The 27,224-nt window shown below is 42.1% G+C and overlaps 1 protein-coding gene across 1 annotated transcript in view; it reads right to left on the bottom strand.

Moving 5' to 3' along the window:
* Positions 1–1,348: 1,348 nt before the first annotated feature.
* LOC147663410 (nicotinamide N-methyltransferase-like) overlaps positions 1,349–27,224 on the bottom strand; it is a 145,401-nt gene continuing 119,525 nt past the window's right edge. Inside the window, exons 2-3 of the mRNA XM_086950478.1 lie at positions 21,732–21,939; positions 1,349–2,120 (exon numbers count right to left, since the gene is read on the bottom strand). Coding sequence (XP_086806604.1) covers positions 1,667–2,120; positions 21,732–21,939 — 662 coding nt within the window. The 3' untranslated portion in view covers positions 1,349–1,666. The remainder of the gene's footprint in view (positions 2,121–21,731; positions 21,940–27,224) is intronic.

Genomic DNA, 27,224 nt, shown 5'->3' with positions numbered 1-27,224 from the left:
ATGGGTTAGAGAGGAGCTATGTACCGGAAGATGGAGACAGGCCATGCCGAATACTATCATCTGCTTGTGCTTGAGGCTAACGAGGCTTATCCGTCGATCAAGGCAGGCAAGAATATCAGATTATGCTATTACTAGAAAGTTTGCCTCAGTGTTAAAATCATGTGTGAGGGTGTTTGGTGCAAATATTATGTCAGTTAGTGAAACATGAAAATGATGGCAGACATGCAAGTAAGCTGGACCTGACATGGTGAGCTTGCACATGGTGGTGCGTGGGGGAGACAGATATTACTAAGTGATAAGGAAGAGATGATATGCAGAGTACACTTCACTATTACAATAAGATTATTGTTTTCTTTAGATAAAAATGCACCTTCAAAAATAAAAGCATGACAAATATTTATACATATAGAAGTATGAACACATGAGGTCAGAGTTGCTAAATGACATACAGTCATTTCACAATCTCAAATCAACCAGAGATTCCCGCAAAACCTTCCATGCAGAGGATTCAAAGCCAGGGAGTGAGTGAACTCTCCCTTGCGGATTCCCTCTGTGAGTGCCTGTTGTTAGAAACAGCATTCACACTTATGATAACTCTCTGTCACAGGTGCCTTTTCTCTGGGGCACAAGGGCATCAACAGCATACAATTTAGTTCTGTATCTGAAAATCTGTGTCTCCTTTATTTGGACATGGGGTAGATAAAAATATACTTTTACAAATATCTAAATTATTGGAAAGAACCAGAAGAACAATAAAGTAGTAGTACAAGGCAACAAATACACCCTATTTCTTGCAGCTTACAAAAGAGAAAGTTACACGTTCATGGTGTGAAAGGAGGTGTGATTTAAAGTGTGGTCTGCTGGTGTGATTACTTTGTCCATTCATCTCAAGTGTGTGAATGACATGTCCATTTGAAGGCGCATGGATTGAACCCTACGTCACAGAGGATGGATGGGCTAAATGTCAAAATAGAAATCAGTCCCATAGATCGCCAACTAATAGGCCATTGTAAAATGCCAAAAAAATACATAAGATGTCTGCAGGGAATAAAAGGAGAAGGGTGGGGGATGGGTAAAAAGGGTGTTTGTACAGAGGAAAGGAAGGGTGAGAGGAGGGAATACAGGTAGATAGATTGTCCTTGCTGTTGCAGTTTACTCATATCAATAGTGCGTTTTACAGCTATATTTAAATATAACATGTGCATTTGGAATTCATAGATAGTGGAAATAATGCTATATCCTTTCCTTCAATGGTAAAATATCCATTGGATAGCTGAACCATCTATTCATGACCATTAATGGACATACACACACAGAGCTATAGCATTGTAGAACAAAACACACAAGATTTTATTGTAAGATTTAATTAATTGTTTCAGCTGCAAAATGGAATCAAATGAAAGATCAAATCATCACTCTTTCCAGTTGTTATTGATTGACCCACAACCCATTTTACGTTGCAGTAAAGAAGAAGGGGATATTGACTGAAACAGAACCTGGCAGAGTCAAGGGAAAGTGGTCCCAGCAAAAGCAGTGAGGAGAGGCAGAGAGCAGAGCACCACTGGTGTCAGAAGCATTAGGGTCAACAAAGGAGAAGACAGAAGAAACTTGATTCAGGTGAGGAACAAACTATTAATTTCCTCTTTGTAGACGTTATGTCTGTCAATTATGGTTCATATGTACATTCAACAGGTATTTCTTTTCGAGCATGAACAAGTATTACACTACTGTAATCTATCACATCATACAATTGATTAACCATCCTTGGAAACACCTTCAGATCCTCAATGACATAGTGAGCATCATCCAGCGCTTTTCTTACAAAACTCTCATCTATACATAGATGAGGAAACTTAAAGCTCCCATTCATGTAAAAAGTGGTATCGAGGCACGCTATGAGGATTAAATGCCCTCCATTTTTTAACAGTGATGAGGCATTTCTTAAAGCACTGCAGAACCCTTCTTTATTTGTCACGTGGGTCTCCAAACAATGAGGCAAAATCAAGCAGTCAGCCTGAAGCAGAGTGGTGGGAGACAAGGGGTTAATTTTGCTGATATCATATTTAAGAATGCGCTTGATTTTTCTTTGTACCATATTTTTCTTCTCAGGCCAAGTATCCCTAAAAAAGAAAAAAAAATGATTTATTATTGATAAAAACATGTTCTTTTCTCACAAAGTTATACGGGAAAACATGTTTTTACTGTATTGTCCTTTTTATAGACATGTGTTTTGCATGTAGAGATTACAAACAGCTCAACGGACATGGATGGAAATTGAAAATATTATAAATTATGGTTTGTGGCTTATTCTTTTGAGTAGTAGAGGTAAATAGGGTAAGTATTTTCAAACTTATAAGTCATTTGAAATTAGTGATATCTGTGGCTGCATAACATTTTTAGGCTGTTGTCTGATTTACAGGTTTAGATATAGATAAGGTTATATATTTTCCCCACCTTTTTACATTATTAAAGTGTTAATAGGTAAGGAAAATTATATAAGGATTCTATACGTTTTCTATATATCTTTTAATAAATGACATAGTACTACCTAGGACGTATAAAATATTAACTATATAGACATTTAAAAAAATATATAACACTCTAACATAGTGTACTACAATGTACTTTCAATTTGTACATATTCAATCCTCTACAATATATTGTGTGCAGAGTACCATGGAAATACCAAGATGTTTATGAGCTATTTAAAATTAATTAAAAAGGTATATTAGTTAAAATACAAAGTACTTCCAAGGTTCTAGAGTGGTACTCTGCAAACCTTTTTAAAAGTATATAGAAAAATATAAATGCATTTCCCTACCTATTACCACTTTAATAAAGTGGCAATAGGTAGGGACAACATAAAAGCAAACCGACCTACATTTTTGATGTAACCCAGAAGACAGCTAAAGTGTAGTAAAAATAATATGGATGCCTTTAATTTTGCAAAGGCAGTCAATATCCGTTCACATACACATGTGGGTGGAACTTGCAGAGTTTCACTCTGCAGATTTCCATGGAGTTAAAGAAGAACTCTGCAAGATTCCGCTGAGTCATGCAAATGGGTGGAAATATGCATGTCACACTGTTCCTGCTAGCATTTAGTGCCAGTTGTGCGAGCAGCGCTAAAACATCTGAGTGAACAGCACTGTGTGGTGTGCATGAGTACCCATCCGTTCCAGTTGATTTTGGTGCCGCTTGAGTCCAAAATGTTCTCGAGCACGAGCAAGTCTACTCATCAGGCATCCCTCTGGCAGCCACTAGGGGATGGCAAATCTCATTCTTATTTCAGGAACCTTACGGGAAAAAATTCTGCCATGCAGGGGTTGATAGAATTTAATTTGAACTCTGTCTACAAATGCGCGAGTTGCCAAATTCTGCCATTTCCGCAGACAAAAGGAAGAATTCCACCCATCCTTTGTCATATACTGCCTTGTCATTGGCATGTACCACGGTTTACCACAAAGTCACCATGGTGTACCCTGCAGAATATATCACACAATACTTAGTCAGATTTGTGTGTGTGTGTGTGGGTGTGTGTTGTGTGATATTTTCTGCAGGGTACAGCACAGTGACTTTGTGGTAAACCGTGGTACATGCCAATGACAAGGCAGTAGATGACTAGGGATGGGTGGAATGCTTCCTTTCGTCTGTATATCACACAATACCTGATTTGGAGTGGAAGATGGCGGCCGGCTAGAAGGTCCGGTCGAGAGCTCCATGCTCTGTGGTCGCCTAGCACAAAATCTACACAACACTACCGCAGCCGCTAAGACAAAGTAGCGGATACTCGATAATAGAAAGCCTACCTCTGACTGGAGCGCCATGAGGGGTCACGAGGATCAGAAAACTCAGTGAATTTAATGGAGCGTCTTCGGGGCTGTGAGACTTCTACCCGCAAGTAATCAGCAGCAGCAGCGTACCACTGTCTCCCCTGGGTTTCTGGGCAGCAGCGTCTGGAGCACACAGGGAGTTCCGGAGAGCGGTCGGAAGAGTTGGTTCCTCTTCTAGAGCAAAAGCGGCAGCAGCAGCAGAGGCACCAATTCAACGGAGCAGAAAGAATGCTACCACTTCCGGGGCATGAAAGGCAGTGCTACTGGAGCCGGAGCCTCTTGAGGAGTCGAGACAGCAGGAAGGGGGAGTAAACACTCTTACAGCACCAGTGACATTCGGACAGGGAGGAATTCACTGATGAATCTAAACCTGTGAAGGGCCTATGCAGGAAGGCAGAGGCAGGAGGAGCGGACCCAAAGAATCGGCTGCAGGTACAAAGAATAGACAACCAGAGGAATATCGACAACCCCAACCCCATGAGCAAGGTACGAGGGGAGAAGGGCAAACAGAGGGCCACTACACTCAATCTGATTGCGGGGGGCAGGGGAGGCAACCAGGGGGTCTCACTAAGAAAGGAAGGGGGAGGAGAGGGTGCTGAGGGGGCTGGGGGTGCTGAGTGTGCGGGGGGAGCGGTCTGGGCCGTACAAATCCCACAAACGACCACAAAGACAGGTGAAAAGGGGCATCCTCAACTCAGAATAGAGCTTGAAGAGGGAGTCAGGAAAAGATCCAGCTACTGCCTCAGGATGTTCCCTAAGCAAAGTTTCTTCCCCCCACCAAACAAGTGGTCCTGCCAAGGAGCACAAAAAGAAAACCGGGAGGCACCGCTAATCCAGACCAACAGTCTAAACCTAGACCTGAGAAAGGAGGGGTGCAAACAGAACAAAAAATAAAAAATTAACCCCTCACTGAGATCCTTCTTTGAAGTTCAGCAACCGACAGAAGCTAGGGGTAACTCCCCAACACCTCGAGGCATAACCTGTACCCAAGAGTGTAATCTCCTCTCAAGGGCGCTGCCGAGTGCCGAAGATACAAGTAAGAACGTGCTGAGAATGAGCATGAGAGCATTATCCACACAAGTCCACAAATGGAGGAACCAGAAGACCCCTTACTGACAGATACAAAGGAGCCCAAGACAGACAGCTCAGGAATCCCCCTTCCTCACCCCATCCTGAAGCAGACGGAAAAACTCCTGGAAAACTTCATGGAGAAAGTGCTGGGGGAGATAAGAGAAAAGTTTACAGTGTCAGAGAACAATCAAGCCAAGATTCAGGAGGTATGCGAGACCCTGGATCAAAAGCTGAATGCACTGGACGATAGAGTGTCAACAGTTGTGTCAGTGGTGGAGACTCTTAGCAAAAAGGTGTACACCAACCAGAGGGAGATCAGTAAGCTAAAAGACTCCGACAGAAGTATAAAAGAAAAACTTGAGTCACTGGAAAATCAAGCAAGAAAAAACAACCTGCGGTTTTCAAAAGTATCAGAAAATCTGGAAGGGTCTGACAATAAGAAATTCACTATCTCACTCCTTGAAGAACACTTCCCCTGGGCCAAAGAGGCAAACCTGGTTGACGACATACAGAGGGTACACCGAGACCCCTTTGGGAAAAGCAAAGAGAGAAAGACCCCAAGACAGATCTTAATATACTTCAAAACATATACACTGAAAGAAAGAATCTTAAGCGCGGGTCAAATGATTGGCTCCTTAAATAAAGACAATTGGTCCTTAAGGATTCGCTCTGACATGTCTAAAGCCACCCAGGACAGACAGTGGGAGCTAGGACAATTTATGCAAGAGCTAAAGTCTCTCGGAGCCACAGTTCACATGAAATACCCGCTGAGGATCATGTGGCAAAACAAAATGTATAACATCAGTGAGCCCAGTGAGGTGGAAACTTTCTTAGAACAAATGAAAGAGCAGCTGTGGACCATGACAATAAGTAAAGAAAGTTAGGAAAGGTGAGAATATGTATACTAGGCGAACAAGGAGCTCAAAAAGGGTGAATAATACCGCCCAAAAAGAAGATAGGAGGCTTCCTTGAGGTGAGCACAGATGAACATCACAAAAAAATACAAATACAAACCAAAAAGAGATCATGGGTGGGGAGCAAAATAGGGAAAAAAAAAAAAGCATGTCCTCAGCATTTAAAGTAGGAGTTCACGGGGCCTGTACAGATGAAATAAACTTAAGTAGCCACAAAAAAAAGAAAAAAAGAGAAGTAAAAATTCTCTCATGGAATGTCAATGGACTCAGAACAGCGAGAAGACGGAGAAGGATACTCGAATACCTAAAGGAAGTGGATGATGAAGTAATCATACTACAAGAAACACACCTCTTAAATGAGGAATGGGAACAAATAGTGAAAAACCTTAGCTGGGTGGACGCCTATGTATGTACTAATCAAGATTGCAATGTCAAAGGCATTGCAATACTCTTCAAAAATTCACTTAATGCAATAATTGAACAACAGGTAGTAGATAGCAAAGTCAGATGGGCCTTAGCCAAAGTAAGAATACATGACAATACCTTTTCCATATCAGGATACTATGGTCCAAATACTGACGACCCAAACCCCCTCCAAAGGCTATACAGAGAACTAATATCAACAACTGCACCGATATTACTGGGGGGCGATTACAACATTATTTTGGAACCTAAATTGAAAATATCCCCTCCAGGAAGACAAGCTAATACCCAAAATGAGAGAATGGCTGGGTAACTACAAAAAAGTCTTAGGCCTGATAGATATGTGGAAGGATAAAGGCAACAAAAGAAATCCTTTTACTATTCAAAATAAAAAACTAGGCCACAAATCCAGAATTAATTTTTTCTTGAGAAGCAAAAACCTGTATAGCAACGTTAAAGTTATAGAGCACATCTGTCTGATTATTTGGCGGTACAACTCACCCCGACAAACTAAAATAAATAAAACATAACCCAGGTGAACATTTGATCGTACTATACTACTATAACCTAAGCTATTGGAAGAGCTAGGGACAACCACAGCCAACTTCTTTGAGGACAATCGGGTAGGCACGTCAGACCAAATCACATGGGATACATATAAGGCCGTTATCAGGGGGGAAACTAATTAGCATAGGAGCCCACAGATCAAAACTCACTGAACAAGAGATTGGGGATATGGAAAAAAACATAAACTTAATTGACGCACAGATAATTTTGGAGAATGATGTAGGTAAAAAAGACACATTGGGAAAGGAAAGGCTGTAACTAAATGAAAAACTGGCGGACTTCCTAGAAAACATAGTGAGCATGAAATGGGAAGCCAGCAAACTATCCAATCACGAATATGGTGAGGGATGCGGAAAACTGCTGGCATGGAAAACAAAGACCGACCAAACTAGAAATAAAATAGCTAGCATACAGCAGAACAATCAAAGCGGTCTAACTTCTGAATACTCTGTAATCATGCAAGAATTTGAAAACTTCTTCTCCAATCTATACAAGGAAGACTCCAACTCACCAGTAGAACAAATTGGAAAATACCTAGATCCCCTACTACTCCCCGAACTATCACAAGAGGAAAAAGAGGTGCTAAATGCCCAAATAACGATTAAGGAAGTAAAAATGATACTAAAAGGTCTGAAAAGAGGGAAAGCTGCCGGTCTTAATGCCCTACCAAACAAGCTTTATTCTGCCCTGAGAGAAACGTTATCCCCGCCGTTAACAAGACTATTAAACACAATATACAAGGAACAGGGTAAAATCCCAGACTCAAGGAACAACGCAACAGTCAGCATCATTTTAAAGCCAGGAAAAAACCAAGCAATCTGTAAATCTTACAGACCCTTCTCTTTGCTAAACTGCGACTATAAAATCTTTATGCAGATCATAGAAAGGAGACTGCCCCATGTAATGCCAAAACTGATCCAACCGGACCAAAAGGGTTTCATAAAGGGAAGACAAATACACAAGATAACCCATGAGCTCTTTGCCGCAATAGATTTAGCGACCGGCGAAAAGATTCCCCTGACCATAAATACTTCTGATGCTGCTAAAGCATTTGACAGAGTCAACTGGTCTTTTCTGAATAAAGTCATTACCAAATTCAACCTAGGGCAGTGCTTTAGTCATTTGGTGTCTGAGACTTACACAAAAACCAAGAGCTAAGGTTCTAGTTAACGGGGGCCTTACCAATAACATTGAACTACAAAGAGGAACGAGGCAAGGGTGTCCCTTGTCACTGTTGTTATTCAATCTTTTCATCGGGCCACTTGTAAAATCTCGTTGGAATCACAGATCACTAACCCCCTTTAGATACTGCGGATGGACCAAAAAGGTGGCGTTATACGCAGATGACCTAATGATCTTTACAGACAACTTCCAAAAATCCTCTGCAGCAATAAATAAGACAATTTCAAATTTTGGCAAGGTGTCTGGGTACTTTACTAATCAAGCTGAAACTGAATCTATGAGCTGGAAGGTACATCAGAATACCCCATATTCTAATGATAAAATAAAATACTTGGGGATAACTTTGGGTCAAGGATCTAGAAAAGGTACCCCAGTTAAACCTCAATGGGATTGCTACTGAGACCAAAAAACTCCTTAAAGTATGGGACGGGCTGCCACTAAGCTTCCTGGGAAGATCTAACATGATAAAAATGTCCGTACTACGCAAATTTACTTACCTCTTTAATGCCATTGCATTGTAATATAAAAGAGACACTTTGATGAAGATTCAGGGAGAATTTGCGAGTTTCATATGGGCATCTAAAGGGACAAGAATCGCCTGGGACAAAATAAGGAGGAAAAAAGAGCAAGGTGGAATAGTCAGCCCGGATCTCGTTGAATACTACAGGGTTTTCCAGTTTGAAAACGCGAGACCCCTATTAAAAAAACACAAGCTTTATCCTGAATTCCTTCAAACACTGACAAACAAAACAGACTTTTTTTCTTTAAATTCGGACACCCACATTTTTTTACAAAAATAAAACTAAAGATCCTAACCAACGAAGCAAAATTGTGGTATCAACTCAGAAGTGCATTGAACATTCCTTACTACAGTTCTATGGCTCCCATATGGGACGCCACAGGCACACCAGAATTCCTAAAAGCCTCCCTGGCATTACCACTAAAAGCAGTAGGAATCAACGAATGGAGCCAGCTGATGACAGAGAAATCAATAAAACCATGGGATCACCTAGTAGAAACTACTAATTCATCGGTGTCTAAATTTAAATATTACCAACTCAAAAGCTGGGCCAGCATGCTCTCGGATAAAAAAACAGGAAGAGTGGACCTAGAGAGTGAAATGATAAAGATCATCCCAATAAAGGGGGAAATATCAAGATGGTATTGGGCTCTAATCGCTGCAGGAGAAGAAAATTTCCTGAATCCTCAATCAGTCTGGAGGAAAGACATAACAGAGCTGGACCTTCAAAACCTATGGCAGAGGTCACTAGAAAAAAGCTGGTCAACGATCAAACCAGCCCGCTTGAAGAGAAACCACTTATTTACAATACACAGGGCATACTGGACCCCCAAACGGCTGTCAAAATTCAAAGGAGCCAGCGTAAAGTCTTGCCCCAAATGCGGGCTAGAAAGGGCGAACTATCTACACGTGTTCCACGGCTGCCCCCTCCTTGGCTCCTTTTGGCAGGAAGTCGGTAAGACGATACGCCGGGTATTGGGAAAATTAGCAGGGGTTTTACAGATAGAGCCCCCCACCAAAGTGTGCAGCTTTTAAATAATTCTGCTGCAGGTAGTGCAGGTATTGGATAGGGATCTCGTCAGGAGAAGTGTGGCTCAGGGGTTAGAGGTGGCAGACCCGGAAGCTGAGATTGGTCCTGGACCAGGGTTCAATTCCCCGCCTCGGCGGGTCTTGGGCTAAAAATTCCACGGACTCAATAATTCTCGCTCCGGTGCCTTCTCGACTCACGGGTTCACACTCTGCGACTCTGGGCAATAGCTTGCTTAATCTCCACAACGGCCCCTCACGGCGGGATGCCTGACTTTCACCTTGTGGATACCCGCTGGGGCTATCGCACAGGGGAATATCAGGACGGGTTCCCTAAGCAAGCGCCCGGACACCCACTGAGGGTAGCTGTGCGCTATATAAGCTCAACTACATTTACATACATATAAGCTCAACTACATATCTGATAAATTAAATGGAGGACAGGGAACTGAATTACTTCTGATATTAAAGTTGATTAAAGCTTCCTGCATATAGCTAAGCGGTTGTCAAGGGTCTAAAGGGGAACCAGCACTAGACGCGGTCCAGGTGTAGAAGGGCATAGACGGCTTGCCTTTGGTATGCCTTCAGCACCATCCTCGGCTTTTATCCTGGAGAAATTGGGTCGAGCAAGCAACTATATTGCCACCAGCCCCAAATGACATCTATGTTTGAGAACAGCAAAAAGCATGGTGCAGTGGACAGGGGAGAAATGAAAAAAATACACTAAATGTTGTAAAGTCGCTAGCAAGAACAGCAGTCAAAGCCGGTTAGCAAATAAATGCCTAAAAATTTGACTCAAAAGTACAATCATTTTGCACAGTATTTTTCTTATTATTCATGTTTTGAAATATCAAACCCAGCCTCATATTACTATAGGCTTGTACACCTGCAAAGAATAAAAGGCTTAGAAATACTACGCTGATATACTCTGTTTCCTTTATTTCCCAACTGTCCAGATAGTGTTTCTACTTTTGGAAAGACATGATCGACACAAAATCTATCTGGGGAGAAAAGATTGGCAGGTTCAGGGGAAGGAGGCATTATTTAGAGCATGCCTCATACCACCTCAAATGATTTTCCTGAACAAGATAGTGCAACAAACTTCATGTCTGGGAATAGCGAAAACAAAAGATTTAAGCAGATTCCGTACTCCAGCATTCTCATGTTTCTAGAATTGGCAGCACTTTACGCACTTTAGTTAGGATACTCTGGACACCATCACATGTAATGGTTCTTTCCATTCATCAGACCCCCGTGGAAGGGTTGCTTGTGTTCCCTTTGGACAAAAAATGCATTTTGGGGAGCTGGTCTATTGTATCTTTAGCATGTCTGATACAAAAGGAATAGTGCACTTTTTTAAATGTATCAGCTCTGATTTGGTTAGTACCTTTCAATGATATATGGAGTTCTACCATCTTTCATACACACAGTGTTGGGAAGAATTTTTGCAGGGCTTGTCCTGCTACTTTAGTGGGAATACAGATTTTATTCTATCTGCTCAGCAATGGACGTCCCAGTTCAATGTGAATGGAGACAGCACTGCAAGTGCTGCGTTGCTGTGAACGCATGATACACTGCTTCAGCACACCTCAGCTTCAGGAACAACATGAGCACTGGTTCTTGTCATAGAGGCCGGTCGGACTTGACTGCATAGTCATACAGCCCGTCTTCTGCTACCTGCTTTACACCGACAAATGCATCCTGGATATATGTCTCAGATGAGAATTGGTTGCACCACCAGACATTACAGTACTGATGGACCGCTTAAAGACCCATTAGTATTGCTGTCCCCAGCGTATTTCAATGCTGATGAATGCATTCTAAGAGCCGCCCTGGGATGCTTCAGCTCCTAGTGATGTGAATAACGGCTCTGCAGACAACCTGTGGGACGCAACACCTCCCTCAGCGGCTGCTGTGGAAAGTGGATGGAATCACCTTTGCTCCATAAACATGCTATGCGGTGTACCTACGGGAATGTCTGCAAAGGTGGGCAACAGCAATGCTGCATCTACCACTCGGCATATAGCCAGGTTCTGAGCTGGGATGGGGCAGTGAGATAAATAACGGTGAAATAAATAACGGTGATGGATCAAGCCCTGATCTTTGGACTGGGTAAGAGTGGTCTGTTTAACTCAGACACTCTGTTCATCACCACCCCCTTTTCTAAATCGTTTTTGGCCACTATAGGTGTGGCAGGGTATACTCAGACATGAGTCCCTTTCTCACTGCTCCATCAGGATTCAAGCAAGCCGGGCCGAAGAAGGCTGAAATGCCAGAAACCGGTCCCCGGTAGCTTGTCTCCTTTCTGGTGAAGAATTGGCTTGGTAGTTTAGTCTGCCCTGTTCCCATGATGCACTGGGCCAGGGACAGACTGATTTGCATATAGCCAGGTTCTGAGCTGGGATGGGGCAGTGAGATAAATAACGGTGATGGATCAAGCCCTGATCTTTGGACTGGGTAAGAGTGGTCTGTTTAACTCAGACACTCTGTTCATCACCACCCCCTTTTCTAAATCGTTTTTGGCCACTATAGGTATGGCAGGGTATACTCAGACATGAGTCCCTTTCTCACTGCTCCATCAGGATTCAAGCAAGCCGGGCCGAAGAAGGCTGAAATGCCAGAAACCGGTCCCCGGTAGCTTGTCTCCTTTCTGGTGAAGAATTGGCTTGGTAGTTTAGTCTGCCCTGTTCCCATGATGCACTGGGCCAGGGACAGACTGATTTGCATATAGCCAGGTTCTGAGCTGGGATGGGGCAGTGAGATAAATAACGGTGATGGATCAAGCCCTGATCTTTGGACTGGGTAAGAGTGGTCTGTTTAACTCAGACACTCTGTTCATCACCACCCCCTTTTCTAAATCGTTTTTGGCCACTATAGGTGTGGCAGGGTATACTCAGACATGAGTCCCTTTCTCACTGCTCCATCAGGATTCAAGCAAGCCGGGCCGAAGAAGGCTGAAATGCCAGAAACCGGTCCCCGGTAGCTTGTCTCCTTTCTGGTGAAGAATTGGCTTGGTAGTTTAGTCTGCCCTGTTCCCATGATGCACTGGGCCAGGGACAGACTGATTTGCATATAGCCAGGTTCTGAGCTGGGATGGGGCAGTGAGATAAATAACGGTGATGGATCAAGCCCTGATCTTTGGACTGGGTAAGAGTGGTCTGTTTAACTCAGACACTCTGTTCATCACCACCCCCTTTTCTAAATCGTTTTTGGCCACTATAGGTGTGGCAGGGTATACTCAGACATGAGTCCCTTTCTCACTGCTCCATCAGGATTCAAGCAAGCCGGGCCGAAGAAGGCTGAAATGCCAGAAACCGGTCCCCGGTAGCTTGTCTCCTTTCTGGTGAAGAATTGGCTTGGTAGTTTAGTCTGCCCTGTTCCCATGATGCACTGGGCCAGGGACAGACTGATTTGCATATAGCCAGGTTCTGAGCTGGGATGGGGCAGTGAGATAAATAACGGTGATGGATCAAGCCCTGATCTTTGGACTGGGTAAGAGTGGTCTGTTTAACTCAGACACTCTGTTCATCACCACCCCCTTTTCTAAATCGTTTTTGGCCACTATAGGTGTGGCAGGGTATACTCAGACATGAGTCCCTTTCTCACTGCTCCATCAGGATTCAAGCAAGCCGGGCCGAAGAAGGCTGAAATGCCAGAAACCGGTCCCCGGTAGCTTGTCTCCTTTCTGGTGAAGAATTGGCTTGGTAGTTTAGTCTGCCCTGTTCCCATGATGCACTGGGCCAGGGACAGACTGATTTGCATATAGCCAGGTTCTGAGCTGGGATGGGGCAGTGAGATAAATAACGGTGATGGATCAAGCCCTGATCTTTGGACTGGGTAAGAGTGGTCTGTTTAACTCAGACACTCTGTTCATCACCACCCCCTTTTCTAAATCGTTTTTGGCCACTATAGGTGTGGCAGGGTATACTCAGACATGAGTCCCTTTCTCACTGCTCCATCAGGATTCAAGCAAGCCGGGCCGAAGAAGGCTGAAATGCCAGAAACCGGTCCCCGGTAGCTTGTCTCCTTTCTGGTGAAGAATTGGCTTGGTAGTTTAGTCTGCCCTGTTCCCATGATGCACTGGGCCAGGGACAGACTGATTTGCATATAGCCAGGTTCTGAGCTGGGATGGGGCAGTGAGATAAATAACGGTGATGGATCAAGCCCTGATCTTTGGACTGGGTAAGAGTGGTCTGTTTAACTCAGACACTCTGTTCATCACCACCCCCTTTTCTAAAGCGTCTACCACTCGGAGCACATAAACAATTGGCCCTTTTCCGTGTGAGAACAATTTGGTCTCTTTTTAAAAAAATTGTACCAAAACAGCTTTTTCTTTTTCTAGGCATGATGGGTTTCTGAGTGCTTGGGATCTCAAATATCATAATGACAATTAAAACCTTTTTTATACATATTTTATTAGGACGCCAGCTTTTAGATCCCTTTAAAGAGTAGTTTTGTTATGTGTTTAAAATTGTCTGCCTGCTTTATAGATAGCCTTTAAGATATTGACCCTTAGAATGAGGAGTCGGTGTTATATTCCCGAGTTAGGCCCATGTAGCAAAGCAGCTAATTTCTTACTTTGTCCTCACATACAACAATTCAAGCTGTGACCTTTGGCACACATTTACATGCACAACAATGTTGGATTAGTTTCTCTGAAACAAAACTTTTTTTACATCTAGCTTTGCACAACATTATCACAACGCCTTGAGCATAATGTACAAGGTCTTGTTTAACACTACGTACACATGTCATCACTATCTTCTCCCACAGGGTGACTAGGAACATCTATTTATCCATAACATCAATAAATATGTGTGTACATTGCAAGGCTGCTTTGCATTATAAAAATTAGCATCCTGATAGATTAGTAGAGGAGGTTCTTCAACTGACCGTGATGGTTCCTTGCATGCTGAGGAATCACCAGGCGCAGTCTGACATCTCATGAGGGGTGTCCAGTTCATAACCAAGCCTGGGTCCTTCATTCTCTCCCATAAGGTAATGGGTTTGGATCATCCCTTGGGGGGATTTTTGGCACTATACCTACACACACTCTCAGTAAACTTAGAGTAGGGTTTGTATAGAATGAGTATGCTAGATTACTGCCTTATTTATATGCTTGCATATAAAAATTGTTAAGCACCATGGCATAACTATATCGATTATTTACGTTTTTGGTGCTTTTAATCAGATTTATATGCTTCTCCCTATTAATCATTGTAACACACATATTTTATGCAAGAATAAATTTGGTTCAATAAATATTATTAAAAATGCCCCACTGTGTGATGCGCTTGGAAGGTGTTCAGCCTCCTGGACACAGTGTTCTCCCTGTTTTACCTCATGTAAGCCAACAGGTGTCTATTTACTGCACAAGCTGTGTGGAGTGTTGTTTGATATGACTGTGCATGCAAGCTGTTTAAAGCACCTTGTGATTCTGTTAATTCCACAGTCACCATAGGACCGGAGAATGAAAATCACCCAGTTACAAGATGGTGGATACATTTGGTTGCTTCTGGATGTGAGATCATTTAGTCTATGTTATCCCAGAAAACAATCTTAGTATTGCTTCAAAAGACGCGCATGAGAAGGCAGGCATACTCATTTCTTCGCCATGAGGGCACTCCTTGACAAACTCCGGTGGCCAGTCTTTTTCAGCTAACAGGATATCATAGCCTTTAGAAAGATTCTCCCAAAAGAGACCTTTTATTTTCGTAGTTTTATCTCCCTCTATACGTAATGTTATTTCACATAGTTTATGGGGCACGCTAACTCGCATGTCTTCAGTTTCCACCTGAATGTATTCATTTGTGTCCACTGTCTCCATTTTTCAGTTGTGTCCTCAGGATTTTCGGCATGTTTAGTTTTAATACTTGCTACCATCTTTCTGGGAAATTGTGATTTTTTACTTTGATGAGCAGGTTCTTTGTCTTTGGACTTGACCTTCTCTTCCTTGTGTTCTGACCGTCCTCTTCTTACTGATTTCTGTGAGGAAGTCTGAAAAGATCGAGAGGGACGTGGAACAATATCTTGATATCTGTCAGGATTTCTTAATTTAACCCTATATCTAAGGTTATATCTTTTTTCAGAGGGCTCCCTTTGGGGAGACTTGTCCCCTCCTCCTGGAGATGTATTTCTCCATTGGGGAGACCTTCCTCTGGACTGAAATTGTTTTTCTCTGGGAGTAGTTTGTTTATTACACTCCATTTCTTCTTTTGAGAATTGAGATTGTTTTTAATAAAGGTTTTTTCCGGATTTTCAATTAGTTGGGGTTTTACTGGTTTACCATCCAAACTATCTCTGCCTAATTCTTCATAGCATTTTTCAATTATTTTACCAAGCTCAAAAGGTTGGTCTGTTATATCTGTTTCCGTCAATTTTTTGGCGGATCGCCGCACACTCTGCTTCTCCTTTTATGTTGGCTAATAATATAGCCGAGACCTGCTTGAAGTCTTTCAGTAATTTCATACCCAGACTTTTAGCAGGTTCTGGACCGTATTCCTTTTGAATCTGTCTTAGTACATCTGGTATAACCGCCATTGATGGAACACCTTGTGTTTTTGTGTAGATAGAAGCAAAGACCGTGCCCCAAGTGTCACAGTCTTCCACATGTTGTGCGATCCCCATAAGGAGACACATAGTCAGAATTCTGTGTTTTTCGTGAGGGGTAGTATCAGGAAACACTGCCTTTATCTGAGTGATTTTTAAAGCTAAACAAAAGGGAATTTGTTCCTGTTTTGCGTTTTTTTTCCAAGACATGATTGAATATTCTGTGGTGTAATTTTATTTGTATTCCCCTGATGAGGGGTGTTTTGAGGAATTTTATTTGCAGGTTGGACTGTTGAAGTCCGCATGATATATTAGACCAATTGTCTATGTATTTTAATTAGTTGTCTTAACTGAACTAAATGTTCTCTGTCTGACATTTCTTCAATGTCTGGGTGTGGTGTGTAGCTGGCTAGAACCGGCCACGTGGCTCCTGGTCTTCCTAGTGGACCGAGCCCGGTAATGTGATTTTGATGTTTTAGGGCTCCATTAAATAAGAGCAGGTGCTCTTGGAATGTTAGTGGAATTTCAATTTCCTCGAAAGGAGAGTATTCCTCTGGAGATTTCGCTAATTTATAGTAGAGGAACTCATGTGTCACTGTATGTGCTGCTGGAAAAGTTATCCAGGAATAGAATACCTCTGTCTGCTGATACTCATGTGCCCCTACCACAAATACAACTGTGCCACCTCTTGGTGATACCCAATTTTCTATAAGTTTTATTGTTATGTTTTTTCTTATATTGACTGGGATGAGTATTGCATCATGGTCTGCATTTTGGAGGATTGTGTCCTCTGCTAAGAGTTGAGCTGCTAAAGCCTCTTTGTCTCTTTCCTCTTCACTTTCCGTCATTTTTACTGACAGAAATTTTTTGTTGCAGATCAAGTTTTGAGGAAACAAAGATTAGATGCACAATATTTTGGAACACTGTATCCTTCAGCGTTGACTATACCGTAAACTAATAAATAGGATTCTCATCTTACTAAGTATTGGCGGATATTAACCTTTCACCCACTCCAGATGTCTATTGGAGTTTTTATGGGAGAAAGGGGTCTGTGTGAAAAGCACGACTGAGTTACTCTAGTATCTTGCATTAGATTATCGCCTTACCAAACGTTGGGCGCCGTGTAGTGTAGTTCCTATATTCCCATTAGGCTCTGCGCTTTGGAATAACATAAACAGCAGTGTAGATGTAGGACTGAGGTCATCTAGGTCTCTACTGACTATGTTAGACTTAATTAGTTTTTGCCAGCTAGCTCAGAGGTCACTAGAAACTTTGTAGAATGAATAGAGAGGGGTTAAATTCCCTGATTTAAACAAGAAGGGATTAGCTTCTGACAACCATATAACATGACAACTTTTCTCCCCCAGAATAAGGAGTGAATCTCCAGAGTCGTGTGAAAACAATAGACAGCTATTTCACTCAGTCAATCATGCATGCTTAATTTCACCAGGGTGCAGAGAAAAAGAAAGACGGGCGTTTTCAATAAAAGGTGTTATTTTATTGAGCAGTCTTCTTTCTCATGCAAGAGAAATTAATTGCTACAATTGCAATACTTATCATGAAGTAAAGTGTCTACAGTAAAAGGAGTATTCTAAAATAATACTGTAAAAGCATTGATATGGTTTCTTAGCCATATGATACTTTAAAACGGATAAAATATTTACATACATAAAAACATTGACTCAACTGGTGCTTCTAAGATACGCCTCCCCCGGTGTACCTGACCTAAGCCTAATACGTGGGAAGGAGTACGTAAGTTGCAGTTTTAAGTTAAGTTAGGTTTTTGCAAAGAATCTGAATCAAGAATTCTTTCTAAGGTTTGAATCAGTTCCGTACCTTGGTTATAGAATGAAAGAGGTCTTGTATCTCGTTTCTCTGGACTCGATCTCCCAGTGACCCGCAAGGGTGACTGGAAAACACCGGAGCTGGATTTCTCGGAGTGAAAAAAGGCAGCTTCTCCAGTGTGTCAAAGGGGAGGGGCGGCTCCCTTCGGCTCTCGCATCAGCTGGGCTTCGGATAAGTAGATAGCCGCTCTGTTCCACACCACCGTGTGTTTGATTATGGCAAGTGTTGGTATAATTATCCCTGGAAGGTGCCGTGTTTGACGTAAGGTTGGACATAAGACGTCAATAAAAGAAGTCACTAAGAACTGACTGTTCCTTTAGTGCTTGCAGGAGTTCAAAATCGAATCAAATTCACAGGTTGCTGAAAGTTTGGTGTGTCGAAAGAACTCGTTGTACTCTCTAGGAATCTAAGGAAGTAGCCTTGCCATATTTGGGCTGCGTGGGCTATGACTATATTTTGTATGCCTTCATTAGGACATGATTTATCATAACCGCATAAGGGCATGAATCAAGAATATTAAATTAGGGTCCTAGATACATTCACAACATGCCTTGAGCATAAAACAGATACCTTAGGAGGCAGATCTTTTCTATTTATGCAGAAAAAATGTGGGATTCTCTCCAATTGACCCTCAGTGCAGACCCTCACTTAGCCATGTATAGGAATGCAATTCAAGCTTTGCCCTAATTTAGGTTCCAATGGACAGTCCATTTTCCTGCCAGGGTGACGGAGTAAGCTACTCCTTTGCCTTACTGCAGGTACCACTTTCCAGATTCATAAATGCCCACCAGGCAGGTGCTCATTTATGAAGTGTTGGCAGTAACCACCGTCACAGTAGTTTCTGACAATGTATTTTGATATTTGGTGCAGGGTTCTGGCACCAAAGAGTTGTATTCTCCATTTATTAAACAAATCCTATTGTGGGAAAAAAAAGATAATGCCCTCCCTTGCCACATGAGCCATTTCCCATGTGGAAGGGATCATTATTTATTTTCTATGGTCCATTACCATCACGGTGTGCCTGGAAGTGACTGACAGTATAAAACAGCTATGTGTTCACCCATCTTAATTGGGTAGATGGACATATAGCCAATTCTCCGACAGCACGTATTCCTTTAGGCCATTGGAGAAGTTTGTTCATGGTGATGATGATGTCCTCACCGCTGTGGCAAAACATAATGTCTGCTCGCATTTAACTCAGGTGGGTGGATCAGTAAGTTGACGGGGGGAACTCTGTCACCAACATACGAATCAGGCCCCTGCCTTTGTAATCAGTTATTCTTCTATATCTACCCCTGATTTGTTATGTACCATTCTTATCAATGTGTTAGTGCAATCTAAAAATAACATAACATGATACTATATCACGTGATATGTTAATGCAAAATCAAGCCCAAGTTAACCTAATTTCTATATTTAATGTTAACAATAAGATACCGTTGCTGGCTTCATTCACTCAAAAAGGGAGCTGGGAAAGGACGCTAACAAAATGTTACCCACATTATGAAACAACTGAAGAAACTGAGGTCCGCCTTGTATTCTTTTGTCCCGCATATTGCTTGTAGAAGAAATGTGAGTTTCTAAAATTATAGGGTGATTTTTAGGCTGAGCCTAAAGTCAGCTCAAGTGCTGCTCTCGTGAAGATCTGCTGTAGTTTAGTAGGTGAGGAAAGCCCTGCCTACTCATTCACCCATATTTTAATTGGCTTGTGTCTTTGTCCTTCATAAATACTGCCTTCTGATTCATTTATAAGCATGTTAGTCCATCCTTATTACGGCAATGTCATCATCTATATCCTCCCATGGCTACTGGCACCTTTACTTGCTTGTTACCCAGTACGTGAACCTTTTCTTTATTGAGCCTGGAGACTGGCGGCTGCATGTTTGCTAAGCACACTGCTGGTTTTTGCATGCTGTGGGTAAGGTGAGTTGCAGGACAGCCTCAGCAGTGCACCTCAGGATGGCAGAGAGGCTGGCTCCTGTTCCTGCTTTAGTAAGGGCCCACCGCCCAGGAGAGCGCACATCCGCCTTCACCGGGAGTATATGGTGAACCAGCAGAGAAGCTGGAGGGCATCATCAGGGACCCCAAGGCCCCCATCAATGTGCAGAGCGTGCTGGTAAGTGCTTCACCCCAGTGCAAATATTTTCACTAGCACAAACCAAAGGGAGCGCGACCCCTATGTCCATGTAGTTAGCCACATGGGTGGGGTTGCAAAGGTCTACACTCCCACCTTCTACTGTGATCTCATCTTTTCAGTGGTGAGATTCAGCTACCAAGGAGAAGGAGTAGCTGACGTGCATCCTGTAATGACTAGGAAACTCTTCAGGATTACATCTGGGATGAGCAGCAATATCCCTCTTCAGAAATGGGGCAACATTTTTCAGAACTATAGACACATAAATCTGCTGGGTGGGGCACTGCACATTTTCAGAAAAAGGGTATTTTCTTCTCGTTTTTTTAGTAGTTTGATGTTGCCCCACCTTTATTTCTTCTTCCCCTGCCCTCTTTATTTCTCTCTCTATTTATCTCTATCAATATGTTTCCCTTTCTTGTCTTCTCCTTGTCTTTTGCCAGCCCTCTCTATGTCTCTCTCTCTGATGCTCTGGCTCTCTCTCCACCCCTATTCCTCTCTCAATTTCTCTCTCTTTACCTCTATCTCTATCCCTCTCTTCAGGCCCTCCCTCTGCCCCTTTCTAGCCATTTTTCCCTTCTTATCTCACACTTCTCCTCTATATCCCATCCCTGTCTTTCTCTGTCTTCATCTCCATTTCAACACCCTCTCCCTCTCTTGTCTCTCTATCTTCGTCTTTCGATTTCTCTATGTTGCTCTCGCTCCCTCTCTTTTCCCATCTCCGACATCTTTCTCTGCCTCTCACTCTCATACTCTCAAACTCTCTTGGCCCGATTCACAGAACTAACTTAAGAAAAAAATCCTAAACGTACTACTTTTGGTATTCACAGAAGTCATTTAGTAGTAGTAAAGCTATGATTTTGTCTTAAGTTTGACTTAAGACAAACAGACTTAAGACATACTTAAGACAGACTTAAGACAAACTTAAGACAGACTTAAGACAGACTTAAGACAGACTTAAGTTAGGATTTTGTCTTACGTTTGTCTTAAGTTTGTCTTAAGTTTGTCTTAAGTTTGTCTTAATTCTGTCTTAAATGTGTCTTAAGTAAAACTTAAGACACAATCTTAACTTTACTACTACTACTAAATGCCTTCTGTGAATACCAAAAGTAGTAAGTTTAGGATTTTGTCTTAAGTTGGTTCTGTTAATCGGCCCCCCTCTCTCTACACCCTCTCTCTGTCCCTCTCTGTCTCTCTATATTTATGTATTCTTTTATTTTACTTTATTCACATTATTTGGGTTCGTAGACCATAAAAGTACAGTAAACACATACCAAATTGTTAAAATTATTTTTTAAACATAATTCATTGTAATGGAATAATTAAAAGTTTAAAAACACATTTCATCCGTCGCTATTGAAAAACAAAACAATACAACCAGCAGAGGCAAAATGATTCAGCACTAAAAATATTACTTACTTCACACTATGATTTTAGCACACTCAGCTGTAGTTTGCTCACATACAGGTTCAAAGATGGAAAAAAATTTCACAAACACCCCACAAATCTCTAGTACCAACAATGAGAAAGTGGCATGAAGCTGCTGCTCACCTCTGGAAACTTTTAAATTGCTTTCATGAAAGTAAACCTGCTGCTCTTGGCACAACACATGCTGGCAAGGTAAACCAAGGTAGGCATTTGCAATATATCATCAGGTGTAGAATCCATACCTGTTTCCCTGAAGCTCACAAATCGCCTTTGCTACATGACTCCAGTCCACAGCTCCAGGTTCATCTCTCCACCACTTCTCAATCACTGCAACACACTGATCAGTGGAGGCGCCAAGAATGATGTCTGAAAAATAGTCACCGGCTGGAATAACCCATTGGAAGGAAGGACTACTAGAAAGATTGATCAGCAGCTCCCCTTTCACACCACCTGGTAAAAAAAAGGTACGGAAATGGATTGATGATTACATATTTTGAAGTAAATACATTAAATTAAATTAATCTCTGGTCACCCCTTGGTAGTTTGGCACAGAGCAGTCCGGCTTATCTTCAGAGGCAATGTGTAAAGTTTTATTGCAACACTTCTAACAGTGAAACAGGGAAAACACACAAAAAGATAGCACACCTGGTAAGAAAAATAGAGTTTAATTTAATGGACAAAACAAGATCAAAACTACAGAATAGAATAGGTAAAAATTGAGTTCTGAATTTTTAAAGCATAAACTAAAATGTAGTACTTAAAAGCATAAAGTGCCAACTGGGGTTAGCTGGTCATGTTGGCCAGGGCACATCCTTAAAGTTCAGGCCAACCACTGTCATGCGTGGGTTTGATATAGGACTAGGCTAGTCTTTCTGAAAATTACCTTAGCTGTGTCATCAATGGAGCCAAGATGCAAGAATAAAAGGGGTGATGTGTTATCTTCGACCCACAGGATGAAGGTGATCCAACAGCTTTGAGCCACGCAAAGTTGAAGATGCATCCAAAATGTTGTATCTGTGCAGAGCAGTCAGTGATGCATCACCCTCAATCCTCTCAATGGTGGTGATACTTCTGATGTTGAAGAGATGAACTAGTTACGAGCTGCGGAGTTGACAGCAATGCATGGTTTCTTCTGGAGCAGCACTTCAGACCGACTTCCAAGAGTCCAGGACTGGGTTGGCACCACTTGGCAGGGAATACTCACCAAAATACTTTGATGTTCCTGAACCAGGAGGCAAGCCAGCAATCTCTAGTAGCCACTTGGGTTCTGGATGCAAAAGAAGTGGGTCCACTCCTTCTCACCCTGGCAAGGAAGATGGCAGGCAACAGGTAGGCACAGCAGAGTGTCAGTCCATCAGCAGCACATTAGTCCTTCTAACCTGGCAGAGTATCCACAGATCCCGTAGTGTACTGAGTTGGGAGGGTCAAAAGTCCAGTCCTTTTTCCCACTGGTGCCTGTGAAGTGTGGGAGACTTCAAAGAGGGTCTTTGAAGTGCTCAGAAGAAGTCCCTTATCATCATGGTTCCAGACTCACTACAGTGGGTTAAGCAGATTATGCAAGTTTAAATATGAGGCTATGATCAGTCCTTTCCACCCATCCTATTAAGGAGGGCTCACTGGTTAGAGGAGGCAGACCTGGAAGCATAGGTCAGCCCAGGACCAGGGTTCAATTCCCGTCTCGCCGGGGTCTTGAGTCCTACAAAAATGTCCATGGACTCGACAATTCTCGCTCCGGTGCCTACTCGATTCACGGGTTCACAGTCTGCGACTCTGGGCAATAGCTTGCTTAATCTCCACAACGGCCCCTCGCGGCGGGATGCCTGGCTTTCACCTTGTAAATACCCTGCCGGGGTTATCTCTCAGGGGAATACCAGGACGGGTTCCCTAAGCAAGCGCTTAGAAACCGCTCGGTGATTTGCGCTATATAAATTTCTGTACATTTACATTTACATTTACATCAGGATTCAGATGGCCCATCAAATCACACCTAAACTCTCTTTGAGTGTGGTTGTCTAGAGGGAATGCACAAAGCCCAGCTGTCATTCATCCCAGACGTGTTTTGGAGATAACACACCCGCACCACAGGGGAATTACATCTCACATTTTGGAGGAGAACTGGGTACCCTTTCTTAGAGATCACTTGAACCAACAAACCAGCCAAATTGTGATAGACCAGACAGCCAGCGAAATACCAGAGTATCCCACCACAGGAGCATCACTAAAGGGGGACAATGTCACACCACTTTCGGAATCAGTTAACACACATGAACTGGGGTGTGTAATTGCCTACGAATGTGTGAATAGTTTATTCAGTAGGTAAATGAGGTTAGGACTACATGTTATAACACTTGTTTCAGTGAGTGTATATGTTTATGGGTGTGGTGGTGATGAAAAATGTCTCTAAATAGTATATCTCCATTACATTTTAAAAAAAGCAGTGTATGTTACAATTATATCTAACTAACTGAGCCTAAGACTGGATAACTGTATATTTCAAATAGACTTTTTATAACACACTAAGTGCGTGTTACTATCTATATAAATAGATGAAGTGGTGTTTGTATAAGTGTGTTGGTGACTAAATGTAAGTATGATCCATTGTTTGCATACGTCAATAAGATGTTTTGAACAGTGTTTACAATGTGTGCATGGTGCATAATGTTGAAATAGGAGTATTAGTATTTTTCATAGTGTTCTGTTGATTATTCACTGCATATAACACTGAATCTAAAGGTAAGTGATTAGATGTGTGTATAGTTCAATGAATAACTGAGTGGGTGTTTAAAAATTTCTATGGGTGTGTGAATGGTTTCAAATATGGCACTTTCTATTTTAGTGATGAAAGATTATACTAGTGTGTGATGAGGTGTATCTGATTGTCACTTGATGATGTCATCAGTGATGTCATCAGTGATGTCATTTGAGATGTCACCAGTGATGTCATCAGTGATGTCACTGACCATGTCATGAATGATGTAATATGTGACATCATCAGCAGTGAATTGCGGACGCGCAAGTTATAGTGAGTACAACTAACTAAAACGGGGAATTGCAATGGTTTAATATGAGTAAAATGTCAAGCTAACTATAACTCGTGTTAAACCTATGTTTTTTTCAGTAAATTTCGAAGGTGTTTAAATGCTCATTCCTAACTATAACGTGTGCTAAACCTGTGGTTTTTTCAGTGAATATATATATATATTATATATATATATATATATATCCTCCGCTTGGCTCGCCTTTCCCTCGTAAGGCGCTGCTTTTCCCCATCGCGTTTCTCCTGCGGCAGAGCCAGCCGCTGACAATTTCAACAGGGTTTCCCTGATCCCGGGGACGTGGAGTCGCAGAAAGGAACGGACTATCAGTCGCTTAATTCATTTGTGAGATGTTTATTTTTGCTTTACAAATCCATGGGGGGGTTCAAACAGAAAACAACCGACGCGTTTCGGCAGCGTCCGCTGCCTTGGTCACGGTCAGTTTAGTGCTGGACACTCACAGTTTTAAAGGGGACAACGTATATTTTAAAACACACCTTCTTTTTGGCCAAGCCCACCCACTTACGCTAAGCATTTTGGGACCTGTAGTTTTTTGGCCGTCCCAATTGGTTTCTCAGTTTTGTAACCAAGGTTTTTTAACAAAATTAGGGGAAGTGTGACGTTGTACCCATGAATAATACAAATCATGTGTCAAAATTCAAATTGTGAAACAGGGCAATCAATTGACATTCAACATTCATGAAGGAATATAGTACAACGCAGTACAATCAATGATCGAACTGGGGATGCTGCCCTCCAGTGGGCTATTCATGAATTGCCCATTTAGTCTTTATGTCCAAGTACAGCCCTCCAGTGGGCAAAATTATTGAGAATCAAAACAAAACAATCTATTGAGACTGTGAGTTATTTACAAGGGTGAAAAATGTGAGGTAGTAGTGAGTGTGGGGACAAAATGTGTTCAAGTGAATCATGGTAGCGGGATGACATTGTATGAAAGGTTCAAAGTTCATAGTTGTTAGATTTCTACAGTAATATTTACAAATGTATGTACAGTTCCTCTGACTGGTTTAGCCCAAAAGGTGTCATTGTCCTGAAGCTCAAAATATGCTTGGATTCTTTCTGTTGAAGGGATTTCTCATGGTGGCCACCCCTTACTGACAAATTCATGGTTTCAATGCCCCAAAAGCGAAGTTGTTTCCAATCACCATTGTGACTCAGTTCCATGTGCTTTGCAATTGCGTTGGCTCTGTCCTTGTGGACAGTTGCCCGAACGTGTTCCAATATTCGTTTTTTGAGCTCGCAGATTGTGCTTCCTATGTACCTCATTTTGCAAGGACACTCAATCATATACACAGTGTATTTACTATTGCAAGTGATGCATTCCTGGATTTTCCAGCTTTTGTTGTTCGGCATTGTTATTGTTGTAGTTGGTTTTGCAATTTTGCAGACCTTGCAATTGTAACATTTTATAAAACCTTTGGTTTGTAGCCATGGTTTTCCTTTCCTGTTTGGTTGAAAATGACTATGGATCAACTGGTCCTGGAGATTTCTGGCCCTTCTGTATGTTAAGATGGGATGGTTTCCCATTCTTTTGCCTACCACTGGGTCTAATTGTAGGAGTTTCCAATTTCTTTTGAGTATTTGATTTACCTGCTTGGCTTCACTGCTGTAATCTGTAATGAATCTGATTGGTTCTTCCTCAGTTGTTAATTGGGATTCTTTTGGTGTTAGGCAGTCTTCTCTTTTAGTTTGGTCCGCCCTTTCCCAGCACTTCCATGTGGTTTGTTGATTGTACTGTCTTTTGTGGAAGCGTTGCATAGCGTTTTTGCTCTGTTTTTGCCACTCTTGTTCCTCACTGCATATTCTTCTCAGGCATAAGAATTCCCCGTAAGGGATACTGGATATGAGTGATTTTTGATGAAAACTCGTTGCCTCCAAAGTTGCATTTGTTGCGGTATTTTTGCGATGAAGGGTGGTTTCTATCCGGTTGTTTTTAACATATATCTCAGTATCCAGAAAAACAGCTTTATCCTTATTGATGTTATGGGTGAATTTTATGCCCGGTGTGCTGGTGTTTAGTATCTGAAAGTATTCCAGGAATTTCTCCTCTCCTCCATTCCATACAATGAACAAATCGTCTATGAATCTCTTCCAGACCTTAATATGCTGTGTGAATAATTGAAGGCTCTCATCCCATGCAATCTTTTCCTCCCACCATCCCATGGCGGTGCAGGCGTAGTTCGGGCTGAATGAAAAGCCCATGGCGGCACCATTTTTTTGTTTATATACTGTCTCGCTGAACATGAAGATGTTATTGCATAGCAGGTACTGGATCATTTCCAAAAGCATATTGTTGTGATGTTGATAATGGATGTTTCTGTCCATGAAAATGTGTTTGCAGGCCCCGATACCCATAACATTGTCAATATTTGTGTATAATGAAACTACATCCATTGTGATCATGATGTAGTCTGGTTGCCATTCAATTTGTTTCAGGTGACATAGGAAGTCGGTGGTGTCCTTTATATATGATTTCAGGCGTTTCACATAGGGATTCAGGTAGAAATCGATGAAATTAGATAAAGGTTCCAACAAGGATCCGTTTGCCGAGACAATCGGCCTCCCTGGCGGTTTAGTGGCATTTTTGTGGATCTTGGGCAGAAAGTACACCGTGGCAGTTTTGGGAAAATCCACTGTCAGATACTTTTTCTCGTCAAGATCCAATAGTTCATCCTTTTC

The sequence above is a fragment of the Lissotriton vulgaris genome, unplaced genomic scaffold, assembly GCF_964263255.1.
Source record: "Lissotriton vulgaris unplaced genomic scaffold, aLisVul1.2 SCAFFOLD_1807, whole genome shotgun sequence".
NCBI lineage: Eukaryota > Metazoa > Chordata > Amphibia > Caudata > Salamandridae > Lissotriton > Lissotriton vulgaris.
Note: the sequence above shows the minus strand (reverse complement) of the source record. Positions and strands in the feature narration are given on the sequence as shown.